This window comes from Cyprinodon variegatus, unplaced genomic scaffold (genome assembly GCF_000732505.1).
Source record: "Cyprinodon variegatus isolate N-32 unplaced genomic scaffold, C_variegatus-1.0 Scaffold1004, whole genome shotgun sequence".
Lineage (NCBI taxonomy): Eukaryota > Metazoa > Chordata > Actinopteri > Cyprinodontiformes > Cyprinodontidae > Cyprinodon > Cyprinodon variegatus.
Window position 1 is genome coordinate 250,416 of NW_015151457.1, and position 15,214 is coordinate 265,629.

General features: G+C 36.7%; 1 protein-coding gene across 24 annotated transcripts in view; it reads left to right on the top strand.

The window, feature by feature from the left end:
- The window catches only part of fnbp1 (formin binding protein 1), a 70,636-nt gene that overhangs the window by 35,716 nt on the left and 19,706 nt on the right, over nucleotides 1-15,214 (top strand). For all 24 annotated transcript variants that reach the window (XM_015399321.1, XM_015399316.1, XM_015399322.1 and 21 more), the window contains exons 5-9: nucleotides 2,916-2,978; nucleotides 4,244-4,348; nucleotides 8,893-9,021; nucleotides 9,264-9,410; nucleotides 13,495-13,683. In XM_015399321.1, the coding sequence (XP_015254807.1) occupies nucleotides 2,916-2,978; nucleotides 4,244-4,348; nucleotides 8,893-9,021; nucleotides 9,264-9,410; nucleotides 13,495-13,683 (633 nt within the window). The remainder of the gene's footprint in view (nucleotides 1-2,915; nucleotides 2,979-4,243; nucleotides 4,349-8,892; nucleotides 9,022-9,263; nucleotides 9,411-13,494; nucleotides 13,684-15,214) is intronic.

The window sequence follows — 15,214 nt, forward strand, 5'->3', positions numbered from 1 at the left end:
TTCATAAGACTCTGAAATGTCATTATTGAAGTTGGGGGCAACATTTAGATCAGTTAAAATAGCATTTTCTTTAAAAGCATGTTCAGTCATTTTAAAAAAATGTTTGTCTCTTATGTAATGTTTTTCAACTTCTCTTTTATTAACGTTAATCCATCAAAACAGCAAAATGTCTGCAATGAGAAATTTGACTCTTACAGGTAACTAAGGGGAGCAGGGTCAGGTTAGTGACTGATATTCCAGCTGCCATTTGCTGTTTCAGAAGGGACGCACACGTGATGTGAACCACACCGGACATGTTTATTTCTGGAGTCTCTGAATGTAGTGAGCCGATATCCCAGAACATCTGGATGAGTGTTTTGTTTACTAAGAAACAGCTGCTTCCCATATAGATGGGATGGGTTGGTCATATTTGGTTTGGTTTTGATCATGTGGTGATCACTATTAAAGTCAGGCAGCATCGTAGTTTATTTAACTTCCCACATATAGATTTTTAACTAAGCAGATATAATGGTGTCTTTGGTTTTTCTCTTCGTTGCTTCTGGATTTTGCACTGGATTATCAGGACTTAGATAACACTTAAAGGTTTTGTTTCTGGTAGAGCTTAAATACTTCCTCTGAAACACAGGAGCACTTCCCATTTTTAATCAGCTTCCCTAAAATCTTTGGGAAATGAGAAGTATGACTGTTAGAGGTAAACCATTTCTCACAAACTTGTCTCATGTCCAGTGTTCAGCAGGTAGGATGAACCTCTTAGGCTCCTGTACCTCACTGTTACTTTCATATCTCTTACGTCTGTCTGTCTGTGCAAAGACAGAAAACGGTAATTACTTCCTGCTTAGGCTCAACCACAAGCCCCGAGTGTTTTATAATGGCCTGAGTGTCTTTTTGAATAAAAGCATCGATATTCAGCTCAGCTCCGGCCGGCAGCATGTGTAACCGAGGGACACATCCCCGAAAGTCTAGTGCCTCTGTAGGATTTTTTAATTCAACAAGAAAGAAACATTATGTTAGAAGGATTTAGAAACTGATCATAGAAAAAAAATATATAGCTTTTTTGATTCTGGTGGTCTGGATTTCTTCTTTTCTGCTTTAGATATGTGTTTTTTCCCTTAAGGACAAGAAAGCTAAAACAAAACAAAGGTTTTCTACAGAAACACACAGCATATGGTTATAGGAAGTGTTGCTGCCATGTGATTGGATGATTTGATTTGTGTTCTAACAGGATTGACAGCTGTACCTAATAAAGTGGCCAGTGGGTGTCTGTGGACTACACTGAATTGTTTTACAGTAATTTGATAAACCGAAACACTTTGTAAAAACAATAGCGCAATGTCACATAGACAGATGTTTTGAAGAATTGTTTGAAACAGATGTTTAATACCTATGTAAATGTTGGTTTGAAAATATATTTTTAATTTTCCAAAATAAGTTTTATTTTAGCCCATATTCTCTCTTATTAAAAATTAGCACACATTTAAAATCCTTCCAATCTTCATTAATCCTTATCTGATTAGTGCTAGTTATCATTTATCAAGAGCCGCTATTGTTTCCGATTAGTTCAAAGTTTGTTATTCAATCCTCCTTTAGAAAAGAAATTAAAAAATCTACAAAATATTATAATCTAAAAATGTTAAAGAATCAGCTTCTGCTAACTTTGACTGAGGCAAAAGAGTTTTTAAGGTGAAATAGTTTTTGTTAGTTGAATTTACTCACAGTTTGATAACTCCGGTGGGGGAATCACCGGGATTATTATAAGAAATTTAGACGGGGGGGGGACCTTCATTTCTGTTGCTGGTTTCTCTTCCGATGTTTGATGTTTGCGTTCTAGAAATTTCTCTCTCAACCACAAAAACTAACCACACTGTTGAATAAAACTTAAGAAATGTTTAGCCTTTTCTAAACTGCAACGGTGGAGAAATTATATCTAAAAAAAAATCCTAATTTAAGTTTATTAAATTCAAATTTTATATAATTATACTATATATATTTATCCTTAGGCATAAGCCAGTAGTGTGTTTCAATAGTGTATGATGTTGAGTAGGGCAGCACCTCTGATGGCAGCAAAGCCCTGGACTCCACGTCCCTCATACCGAAACAGAATTTCCATTGGGGGATTAATAAAGATTTTTTTAAATGAATTGAATATGAATAAAACCACCAAGGTTTCATGGTATAGAGATTTATAACAGAAAACAATCAGTCAATCAGAATAGTTTCATTTAAAACCAGCCAGTGTGCAGTTTGTCTGTTTCAGCCTGTAAAGCAGCATTTCTGTGGTGAAACTAACGGTTTGCACACCTGTACTGAAATGAGATTCATGAATATGCCTTGTTTGCAAGTATGAAAAAAAAGTAATTGCATTTCACAGCCTCCTGACTGGCAGTGCACAGCACAATTAAGGGTAGAGCAATGCAGATTTTTCTTTTAAATCTTAATCTGACTCTTGGACCTTGTAATGTGAATATATCTTTTAGATCATCCGAGGTAAAGGAAAAGAAAAAGAAGTTTGTTTAAGCCTTTGTTGGGTTTGTAATGATCTTTGTGAATTTAAAGCACTGATGGCTTCTCTAAAGAGCAAACTGTTTAACAGCAGAGTCCTTGCATCAGGCTTTGCTTAAACACAATACTTTAAAGCTTAATTACCCATTTCGCTTCTCCCTCACCAAATATTATTGCTGTCTTTGACATTTTAGCTCTTAACTGTTTAATATCCTCTTGAACTTCAATGTTTTTAACATGTCAGTGTTTTAATTCTGCTCAAGATTCATAGCAGTTAGCCTTGTTGTTGTGAAACCCCTATCACAGTTTCCCATTAATAGATTTTAGTGTGTCAAGGTCAGACTCACCTGCCTTTAAATCTCTGGAGTGCAGGATTGGAACAATGAAATGAATCATTTCCTTGGTTTCTCCCACAGCATTTCCATGATGGACGCAAAGCACAGCAGTACATTGAAAGCTCGTGGAAACAGCTGGAATCGGTAAGTTCCAAGCTTCTATTTTTACCAGCTGACATACATTCCAGCGGTCTAAAATAAATACAGATATAACATTTTCTCTAAAATTCTAAGCTTTTTGCAATATATCCTTTTCAAACAACCCCACTTAAACTATTGGTATAGACCAACATGTTAAGCTGCACTTAAAGGCTGCAGATGATATAAAGTCCCAGACAGATCTTGAGGATTCCAAACTCAGCTCTGATGATTAAAAGAGGCTGCTACATGATACGTATCTGGGATCAAATCCGGTTTATCCCTAATAAAAAAAACTACAGGCCAAAACACACATGTTGCAACATTGATGACATATGTAATCAATAAACTCTTGTTCTGATTCTGCTTTAAAAACTAAATTATGTGCTCTTTATTTCATTAAAACCAAGATTATTTATTTACAAAGCAAGGTAAATGTCCTAATTTTAAAGTAGGAATCATACACCTAAAAAAAAATATCTGCACTGCAAAAAAATAGAAATCTCAATAAGTTTTTTCTTAAAACAAGTGTATTTGTTCTTGAATTAAGGAGGTAAGTGAGACACTTTGCCAATGGAACAAGACTATTTACTTTTAAAATAAGAAAAAAAAATGTTATTGTCTAATTTCAAGTGCATATTATCTTACTATCTTATTTTAAGAGCAAAAATACTCATTCCATTGGCAGATCATCTTATTTACCTGCTGAAATTAAGACTAAATATACTTAATAGATACTTAAGATTTTTTTCTTATTTCTAGATCATTTTTGCAGTGTGTTCATGGTAAATGCGGATTAGTTGCTAAAAGCCTTAAATAGAGAAAGACTAGGTTTTGGTGTTCACTTTAATAAAAGACTTTGCAGGAGAAAAATCCCTGCAGACCACTACTTATCTCTGCCTGGCCCCTTTGACGAGGGGGAGAAAAGCATAACTGCCTTACCCTCCTCAAACTTGCTTCTGCACTCAATGATAGCATTGTGTGCAAGGCGGAGAGGCATAGTTCAGAGTGCACACTGGCCCTACAAACAGTGATTGTTTCGGTCAGAGGGTTGGATGAATGCTTGTTTTTTTCTCTCCACAAATGACCACCATGCATATTTGTTTATTCTGCAGCCTGCAGACATTAGCCTTCACAGCACACAATAAATAAAGCATCTGTGACGTACACATATAGGTTATGACGTCCATTTTTATGCTTATTTAAAGGTCATATTTTATGGTTTTAGCGGCGGTTAACAAACACTCAATCTCATTTGGTTATATTTTCAGTGTAAAAGACGATTTGAGAGGGACTGCAAAGAGGCAGACAGAGCACAGCAATACTTTGAGAAGATGGACGCTGACATTAACGTGACTAAGGCCGATGTGGAGAAGGTATGTGTCATCCCGCCGGCTCCCTCTACACCCCTTTTCCCACCTTCCGCTTTTTTTTCTTTTTTTTTTCCTTTGACCCATTTTAAGTCCATTTCTAGCTTCCGGCTCTAATTTGTCATTCGGCTGAGCCTGAAAGGAATCAAAAATAAAGATTGAGTGACTGTGTGACTGATGCCAGGGAGGCTGTGTCAAAGCTGGCATTGTCTCAGCAGCAGAGATTTGCTGCTGAACAAAGCTGGTAGCACAACTCAGTCCTCATTATCATTGCAGAGGAGCCCCCAGACACTCTGCAGGGCTGAATGAGCCTTCGCATTAATGCCATGCCTGTGTGTGGCGAGGTGAATTAGTGATTCATCACGCTTGTGTCTCTTTATTTTCATTGCAAAAAAATAAAATAAAAATCTACATGTAGCAAAAAATTTTTATGAACCGCCATTCAGCATTTATCAAGTTCTCACAGACCACCATCCAACCCTCAGCCCCCATGGGCTTGTAGATGATGTCATTTCCTGTTGTCATGACCAATTAAAAGAGCCCTCAAGAATCTCTGGCCATAACCCACACATCTCCCACGCCTGCAAGGCATCATGGGTCAGCAGCACGTGCTCCGGCTGCTTCCATCAGCTGCTGAGGCACAGCTCAGGGTTGACACAGTTCAGACGTGATTATTATGCAAATATCGTTTGAAAGAAAGAAGCTTTTTACAATCTAGACATGCAGCCAAACATCTACCAACGGATTTAGAAGAACCATAAACCCCTCTGGAGAGACGCAGCACAGCAGGGATATAGGGAAAGAGCAGTTAAAGGAAACAGATTTCTACGTATTTTCATATACTTATCATTTAATTTATAATTACCATCTGAGCTGCTCATCTATTAACCACACTTGTCTTTAATTTCCACCACACTCTAAAAAAAAAAATCTTAAATTAGTTTTGCATTAATGTAAAACAATGTTGCTGTCATTGCTAAGAAACACGTCTTTTTTTATGTGTTTTAGAAAGAATACAAAAGAATAGAAAATACCTTTATTGTCCCACAATGGGGAAATTCTGGTGTTTACAGCAGAAAAAAGATTATAGAAAAAATGGTCACAGAAATGTGGACCTTAGAAGAGTGTATAAAAAATAAAAAATAACACAAAAATGGAAAATTACATAATTGTGAAGACTTAAAAAAATACTATATTCTTAAGTTTTTTTTACAATATAAATACATATATTGTATAAAACATCTTTACAAAGGGAAACATTATTTAGATAGACTAGTTTAGGATACAGTTTCTGTTTCAGCTCATATATGCTTATAACTATATTGTTGTGCAGAAATGGAGAGAAAAACTAAATTATGCAAATAAAAATGAATAAATTGCATATTTTTTGCTTATTTTTGTGCTAAAATATCTGTATGTTGAACTGATTCCACATATGGTTGTTATCACTCCAACCATCAATGTATCTTATTAGTATTTTATGAATTGAACCAACAAGTGCGTTCCATTTATTTTTGCCATTAATGCAGATTTTTAAACCTAACCATTTTTTTTTTTTATTGAATCCTCTTCCGACTAAATAAACCAGGTGCAACCAATTGGCTTTAGGAGTCACCTAACAGGGAAACGGAATCAGTGAATGATTGAATCTAAGTAGCAAAAAGCACGAAGACCAAGGCTCAAAGGAAAGAGGACAGGGAGAAAGTTATTCTAAAGTTTAAAAAGAGGTTAGCTAGAAAAAAAATAATACAATTTTTTATGATGTAACAAAACACTTTACCTGGGTAACAAACACATACATTAAAAACATTATGCTGTTTAGCATTAATCATGTTTGGAGGGATCAGAAATATATGAAAAGGTTGTTTGGTCAGAGTTCACCAGAACTTCATTTGCCAGCCCACAAACTGATTTTTAGTTGGAAACTTAACACACCATGGTGAAACACGATGTTGGCTTATTCATGCTGTGGGTAGCGGAAGAATAAAGTTAAACCTGGGGAAGTGATGTGGAGGTGAACCTGAGGCCAGAGCTAAAGTTAATTGTTTAGATTAAAGTGTGTTCAAGTGTGACTTTAATTATGTCTATTTAAAGTCTAGACATAATTCCAAACAACAACTGAAACCTGATGTTCACTGATGTTCTCTATCCAATCTGACAAAGAATCTGAGTTTTAGATAATTTGTAAACAAAACATGTGGCCAGGATTTTAAGTATTTACATGTGAAAAGCTTTTAGACAGCAATTGCAGTGAAAGGTGGTTTTGCAAAGTATTCACTTATTATAAGAACGCATATGTGTAATACACATTTTAGAGAAAAATTTGTAAACTAGTGTCGTTTTCGCTTCATCTTACTTTTATTTAATACTTTCTGGGGATCTCACAGATATTACCTGATCAAAATATATTGAGGTTTGTGTTCACAATAAAACTAATAGGAGAATCATAACCTCTACGTTCTTTACTTAATGTTTTGTTATTAGAAATAATAATGCTGTAGATGTATAGTTTGGGTTTATGGAATTTTATATTTTTTTTAGATGTGATTTGATTTAGTATTAGGTATCCGCTGTTTGTAAAGTCAAAGTTTTGTTCAGAATTGGAGAAACAAGGAAGTGTCTTATTTTGGAATTTGGTTACCCAGTCCAACAACCCAAATCTAAAACCAAAACAAACAATCCCACTAGACTCCTTATTACTTTTGAGTTTTAAGAACTGTCAGAACCCAAATTCTGTGGCTAAAAAAAGACATGTGCTGTGTCGACCATAGTGAGTAAAAGTGTTGTGGTTCAGGAAGTGCACCTATGGCAACATGTTGTTTAGCTGGAAACAGTTAACAATCCCTCTGTTTTTGTTTGTGTATTTATCTATGCCACGCCTTGAAGCGAGGCTTCAACAAGGTAGGTCAATTGAGGAGAGAACCTTTGTTTGTGGCGGACACACTGTCTCGACTCGTGGGCTGCACAGCTTAAACCAGGTCTGTCCTGTCCTGTCTGACTGTGACCAGTGGCTTTAAACAATGTCCTCTACTCAGCATCTTTATGTGCAACATTTTTATATGTGCAAAACAAAACAAAGTCAAATGGATGGATGGATGGATGGATGGATGGATGGATGGATGGATGGATGGATGGATGGATGGATGGATGGATTAATTGATTCTTCAACGCTATGTTGCACACAGAGGCAAAGTAGATCAAAGCAAGCCATTTCCGGAGTGAAAACAGGATGTGATGTGGCTGCAGCAGCCTCTTTCAGGGTTATGCTACCTGCCTTGTTACCATGACGACAACATAAACTCACGTTGTTGTTAAGCACAACCTGCAAACTTTGCATGCACCTACCAGTTCGGCACACCTGCATTTACAGTGAGGAACCTTCCACTCACTTTTTTCTTCACCTGTACAATTCTCTGGATTTCACTTCACTGTGATTATAATAGCTTCGCTACATGATTCCCTCCGTTTTTAAATATCTTATTTCCTTGAGAGGTGCACAAACACAAATTAAGCATGGACAATGACACAAAATGGAAGAAGATGTGCCTGGATATTAAATGAGGAATTCAGGCCTGTACCAACTTTAAGCCTGCCACATTTTGACCTCCTGCTGTCTTGCCAATGTGCCATAATCAGCTGATTTAAGTAGTTATAAAAGAAGTCCAAAATGTCAAATGTTAAAATGACTTTAATGTCCTTATAGTTTCCATAATAATCTTAGATAGTTGCTAAATATCAATACAGGGGTTCAAAATAAAATAAGCCAGATTCTTTATTTGTAAAGAAACTGCTAAGTAGTTATTACAGTGTCATTCCTATGAACCTTTCTTTCGATTTTTTCCCCAATAATAAAACTTTCTCAGCAGTCCTGCAGAAATCGATTATTTGCTTTCCTTCTGTCCATTCATAATGCATGTTTTCAGTAGACCAGTGGAGGTTGCAATCCCAGTTCTATAAGCTGACTCTTTGCCGTGGACACTCACTGACTACCAGTCACTATTAATGTGTGGATCTGCTTCAGTGCTGATGGAAAGAGGAAACAGATATGACTACTTAGGAGTGTGTACACACACATACACACCCACACACAGTCTAGCTGAGATTATCTCATCCCCATCTGCTCACTGTTGGTCAGTAATAGCCTGCTCCTGCTGCCTTTCTGACGGTCAGCCTGCTTCCCTCACGTTTAACTAGCCTAACATAATCAGCAGTACTAACCGTAGGTATAGACACATAGGGCAAGCAGTCGAATCTAAATCCTCTTTATTCTGCCCTCAGTGTCAGATATTTTTCTAATTTACGTTTTTATTCTGGCCTACATCTGATCAGGGCTGTAGCTGCTTCGTGACACAGATTAGCACCTGTCTCTGGTCGTCCATGAGCTGCTTTTTTTACGTGTTTGTCAGTGCTCAGGCTCATGAATAGAGGAATAGTTTAACTTCAGTCTGTCAGTGTGTAATGCATATGTCCAAGTCTATCAGGGTATACATTGAAAAGATGCTTCTGAGATGTTCATGTCCGTGTTTCTTTTTAAATTTGTTTTCCTTCAGGCGCGACAGCAAGCTCAGATGAGGCACCAGATGGCCACTGACAGTAAGAACGAATACTCCTCCTACCTGCAAAAGTTCAACCAGGAGCAGAACGACCATTACTACACAATTATTCCCAACATATTTCAGGTAAATATGACATGATGGCTGCACAACCCTGCCCTCACATGCATAAACCACCTTATACATTCAAAGCCGCTGGCACCCACTCATCTCAAGATTAGCTGCTAGAAACATGCAATGTTCTTGTGAGGTCAAGTTTATTTTTAACCTAAAAAATTACAAATCTATGCATAATTTTAATAACCTGTTGTCTGTTCTGAACACCAAGTCATATTTATGTGAGTTTTCATGTATGATTATGAATGCAGAAACTTCAAGACATGGAAGAGAAAAGGATTGAGAGAATAGGAGTGTGCATGAAGACGTTCGCAGAGGTGGACCGCCAAGTGCTGCCCATAGTAGGGAAGTGTTTGGACGGCATGACTACAGCGGCGGAATCCATCGAGCCCAAGACTGTGAGTATACAGCATCACCTGTATGTACACACAATTACCACCATTATTTGAAACATCTCTCACTTAACCAAGGCTGTCAGTTTACAGTCAACTCACTGTGTGTTAAGGCATCACTAAAACAAGAACTGTGAGGGTAGAATTGGGATTTTGGGGGATGTTTTAGAATAAAATAAAAACTCCACCAGGTGCTTTTGGGATTTAAAGGGGATCTTTGTAGTTTTTCAAGCAAAAATCCATATTTAATGTTTGACTTCTTTTTATATTACGGATCCAAATATTGAGTGTGTGTTCAAAATATCCTCAGGGTCTGTGCCAAATGGTCACCTCGGATTATACAGAGAAAGTTATTATTAAATGATGTCTGCAGACATACCATACGTGTAGGAACATCATCTATGACTTTAGGCGACGCTTTCCAAGAACTGAAAAAGAAAAGTCCCCGATGATGTCACAGGGATTCTTCTATGAACACAAACTTTTAAACAAAGCCCTTATTCTCCATTACTTGTGTAAAGAAGGAGCTGATTTTCATACTTAAGGAATAAAGTTAAGATCAAAAATGTGTTTCTAAGCTGTTTATCAGCTCTGAAAATAGTTTTACCTGTAGAATTGATTGATTGATTGATTGATTGATTGATTGATTGATTGATTGATTGATTGATTGATTGATTGATTGATTGATTGATTGATGTCACAGTGGAGTAATTTACTCGTTACATCGGCTCAAATAGCCAAAAAGACTATTGGAGTAGCAACAGATCTACTCCAAATATCTAGAGGTGGGGATCAATGTTATAACAGAAGTATAAAGGGAAACTACAATCATGGATGTTTTCAACGAAATCTAAACGCTACTATCAATTTTCAGAGAAAAAGTCTCCTTCTTCAAAATTGTTTTTGAAGTTGGGTTTTCTGAGCAGAATTAACCTTAGTCAGTATTTTAGATGCAGCGGATAGCGCTATGAAACAGACAGTACAGATTTGTTTGTGGTAAGACTTGGGAACTTTCTTAAAGTTTCTTTAAAGAAAAAGTTGGAAATACACAGAGGCATTGGATATGCATGTTATTTTTCTATAACAGCCATGAGGACTGGGCATTGTAATTATTCAATCAAATAAATTAACTTGATTGATACTGGTAAGTAGATATATTAATACAAATTTTAATAACTTTGCTAGCTAACTGAATTATCATGGTATTTGTACATTCATAAACACACTACAATACATCTTGTCCTTCTTCCACTTTAACCTTTCTAGACCGACCAATCACGTTGCAGTATTGTGGTTTCAGGCGGGACATACAGCTGTGACGTTAGTAAAAGGTGCCAGATCAAAATAAACATGGCAGCAGATGAGGACCCACATGTAGCTGCTGCTTTCACATCTGTCAGAATCCAAGATTTCCTCTTTGAAAGAGGAACAACGAGCATAAAAGCAGAAGTTGGGGTTCCTTATGATTTCTGCTACTATTTCATGTGTCTCCATGATTGGTTAAAACCAAACTTTGGTAGGCAGGCACTATTTGTTGCTGTGCCCAATAGGCTAGAAGGGTTCTGCTGAACGTCACACCTTTAACCAAACACAATCAATCAGAGGAGTCTCTGAATAATAATATGTAGAAATAAACCTACGTATTACTAAACTCACTTGCCAGAAAATGTATATTTATCCTAACAAGGAATCTTTCCTAGTTTTCATGCTGATGCAGATTTTTTGAGACAAAAGGATCTGAAAGGTCTAAAAATAAACTGTTAATGTTATTTAAATGAGGCTAAATATCTCTGCTCTTCAAGAATATTTGTTCAGGTTAAAAATTCTCCTGTCGATGACTACTTATACTTATATCCTTCAGATATAAGATAAGATCAGATAAGTCTTGAAAATAGAAAATAGAAAAAAATGTCATGTTATATATAAAGCATTATAGCATCACATTAGAATTCATGACGATAAAACTATTTTCATCACAAATAGACAAACTATCACTGAGTCACTGTAAATGGAGACACTTTTGGCAAAATCTCATAAAAATAGTTTAAGAGTTCTGGCTCTATATCTACGTCTTTAAAGCTCACACACAGTTGTTGGCTGCAGTTCTGTCACTGTTTATGTGCCTTTATTACTTTGATGCTAAAAGGGAAGGCTGAAAAGAAAAAGAAGCCCATGATAAATTAAGATGTCATATACTAGTTGCCTGGTGTATTATAAAAGAAATATATAAATAAAAATGGCTGTCCCCATAGATCCCGTGGTGTGTGTGTGTGTGTGACATGCGTGACTTAGCTGGAGGCCGACGACTCCAGCCTGGAACTGCTCTGCTAAAGTAAACAACGGCTGGGGATGACTTATCACATGCCTCTTCCTCCGTCTGTCTCTTCTCCGCTCCGCTCTTATTCTTCTGTCATACTGTATATGGAGATGGCAGATTTTCTAACCTTGATCCTGTTGAACTCAAAGCAGACTTTCTTATCAGCTCAGATTGTTGGCTGCAGCTGATGGATGAGCTTCTTCCTGCGCTCCCATTAATGGTCTTCCTTCTGTTTTTATCTGAAAAATACATTTTTTAATAGAGATTCATTGTTTCTCTTCAAATATAGAAGTTTACATTTACAGTGGATACTATGCCTTTTGAATATATGGGAAACCCTAGATGATGATGATGTCATGGCTTTATAAGCTTCTGATAGGTTCATTCATGTTATTTAAGTTAAATGGAAGCAATTCTCTGGATGTGCAACACTTCAAACACGTTTTTTTTTATTGGTAAATGAAAATCATGAAAATTAAGGAAAACATCAGGAAGAGAAATGTGGACCTGGTTCAGGTTTGCTCTGAACTATGTTTGCCCTGAAGGTTCTACGTTGAACAGTGTCTATAAACACCGTGGGAATGTCCAGCCATCATACCATACAGGGAAACAATGGACTTTGTTTCTCATAAATAAACATGTTTTGGTGCAGAATGAGTTTAAGATAAAAAAAAAAAAAAGAAGAATCTGACGCTCCAAAAAGCGAAACATAAAAAGCCAGATTTCTACCGGGGTCATTCCCTGTGGTCTGATGAAACATACACTTAAGTTTTCCAGCTGTGATAAATACCTGTAAATTTGAAAAAGGGGAAAGCTGGCATCATGTATCAGGGGATGGCTCACTTCACAGATAGAGGACTTTATGAGGAAATACCATTAGTTATTCATGAAGCAGCATCCGAAACCACAAATGTAAAACTTTTGCAAAGCTGCACTATAAAAAAAAAAAAATCACTCAAATAGTTAAAAAGCAATTATAAACTGGCTAGAAACAACAGACTAAATGTGTTGGAGGAGCCATTGAATAAGCCTCAATCTGAACCCTATAGAGAGTTTGTTTAAAGAAAAAACATTGGAAGAAGTCTGTGGAAGGATACCAGAAACATTTGACACAAGTCACATTATCCACTGCAAAAAAAATGAAATCTCAATTAGTAATTTTTTTCTTAAAATAAGTAAATTTTTTCTTGAATTGAAGAGAAAAGTGAGACAACAACTGCATCATCTTAGTTAAAGTGCATTTTATATAATCATCTTATTTCAAGAAGTAAAAATATTATACAAATAATGGCAAATAATCTTATTTACCTGCTCAAATTGAGGCTAAATGCACTGAATTTAAGAATTTTATTTACCTATTTCTAGATCGTTTTTGCAGTGTCTAAAATGCAATTCAATAAAAATAATCAGGATTGCTGTGGAAATATCTGAATTCTGCTATTCATTTCTAAACATCTAACTTCTGGATAATGTTTTTAAGTAGTCCCCTAACGACCATTAACACGCCCCACCTTACCTCCTTGGCCAATGCAGTGGCAGGTATCAAAGCCACCTTTTGCCCCCCTAATTCTTTGTTAGACCTATTACTCTCAGTGCTCTCCACCACTAGTTACAACCGAAGACGCCTCTTGGATGAAAGGCGATATGTCTTCTAGAAAACTTCACATAGTTGCCTAGACTGAAGTGTTTCAAACTTGACCATGACCTGGATGACTGAGAATCTTGCCACATATCTAACTTCCATTGTCTTTTCCCTCCGCTTTGTCCCACCAGGACTCCAAGCAGGTGGTAGAGGCCTATAAGTCGGGCTTCGAGCCCCCAGGCGATGTGGAGTTTGAAGACTACAGTCAGGCCATGAAGAGGACGGTATCTGAAAACAGCCTGTCTAACTCCAAAGAGGGCAAAGAGAAGTCTTCAAGCAAAAGCAAGCCCAAACTGTGGCCTTTCATTAAGAAGAACAAGGTAATGCACAGATAAACACCTGATGTGAGCTACGGTCACAATCAGAGCCTCATCCGTTTTAATTAGCATCTGATGCAGGTCACCCTGCTCTTTTAGAGGCATTTTGTGAATTAGATCACTAGAGGAATCTCATAGTTGTTAAATTACACTAGAATATTCTGATTTGACAAGTCTATTATTTAATTACAGCTTTTTTTAATCTTCGTTTAGTATTTTTGTAGCTCTTGACATTTTGTTTTGTAGTTCTTTGTTACTGTTGCCATTTTGGTTGTTATTATTTGCCACCCGTTTTCTCCTCCCACGCAATCTCCCTCACTGATGTCGGGGCCTCCCTTTTTATAACACATTCTAATGGATTTCTATCTTGGCTGAATGGGCGGATTCAACTGGCAGATGATAACCCGCTGTCTGATCCGAAGTAACTCACTTCTTTTAACCTTTTATTTTGTTTTCACTGACTGGTCTTCAGTTTCAAGCAGCTTTTCTCAGGTTCCGGTTTATGAACTCTAAAACTGACCTTTGGCTGTCTGGTGGGCTGGGAGCACTATTGAAATTGAATTATTTAAGCCTGTAAGTGAGTTATTGTGTATTTGAGAGAGGAAAATAATGTCAAGGGGACAAATACATTGCTAAAAAAAAAGACAAATATAGTTACTATGTTACTATTGATGCAGCAGTTGGAGTTTTTTAGGTGAATGTCCAGTATTTGTAAAGCATAGATCTGCTAAATAAACTTAGGGGATTTTGATTCATCTTTAGATGAAATAACAACAAGGGTTCATTTGTTTTCTGAGCTGACATTAACTATTTATTTTAAAAGCAGAAGTGATATCACACAATGTGCATTAGAGAGATAATGATCGTGGTTAGCATCAGTAAGTGGAAGCTCTATGTGATCAATAGAGAATGTGGATTATCTTTAATCGACAGTTTGCTAAACACATCATCATTTCAACAGTAAATCCAGTATTTATGATAGAAATTAAGGCTCTATAGGATTAGAAGACCAGAGGTTTTCTGTAATATTCTCAGCCTTCCTGTTATCCACTGAAAGTATTGGTCTCTCTTTGAGTAGCAGCATAAATGAATGCCCCAAGATTCCTCTAATAAAAAATACAATTTTCTATTAAATAACTTGTGTTTGTTCTCCATCAGACTTCATGTAATCATGTCAGTGTTTTTAGCCTGTAAGCATACATTTCAGTCAGCTCTTAGCAATCAGCTTTTTCAGTTCGCCAAATGAATTTTCTATGCATCACTAATTCAAACGCTGCAGGAGTAACACACACTCAACTGATCTGTAGTTTGCTCTTATTTATTAGAAATACAGTAAATGGCCTGTCTAAATAATTTGTCTTTGCATGTGCACTGTTGTGTCGAGAACTCTTGTCTCTGCCTCATTGTCTCCCATCGGAGCCAGACGTTGTGTTCTGAGGTTTTAAGATAGAAGTACTGTAGGTAACTGGCACAGTGTGCTGATGGCCTGATATTCAGTGACAGATTTCCTTTGGGATGAGGTGAATTAATCCTC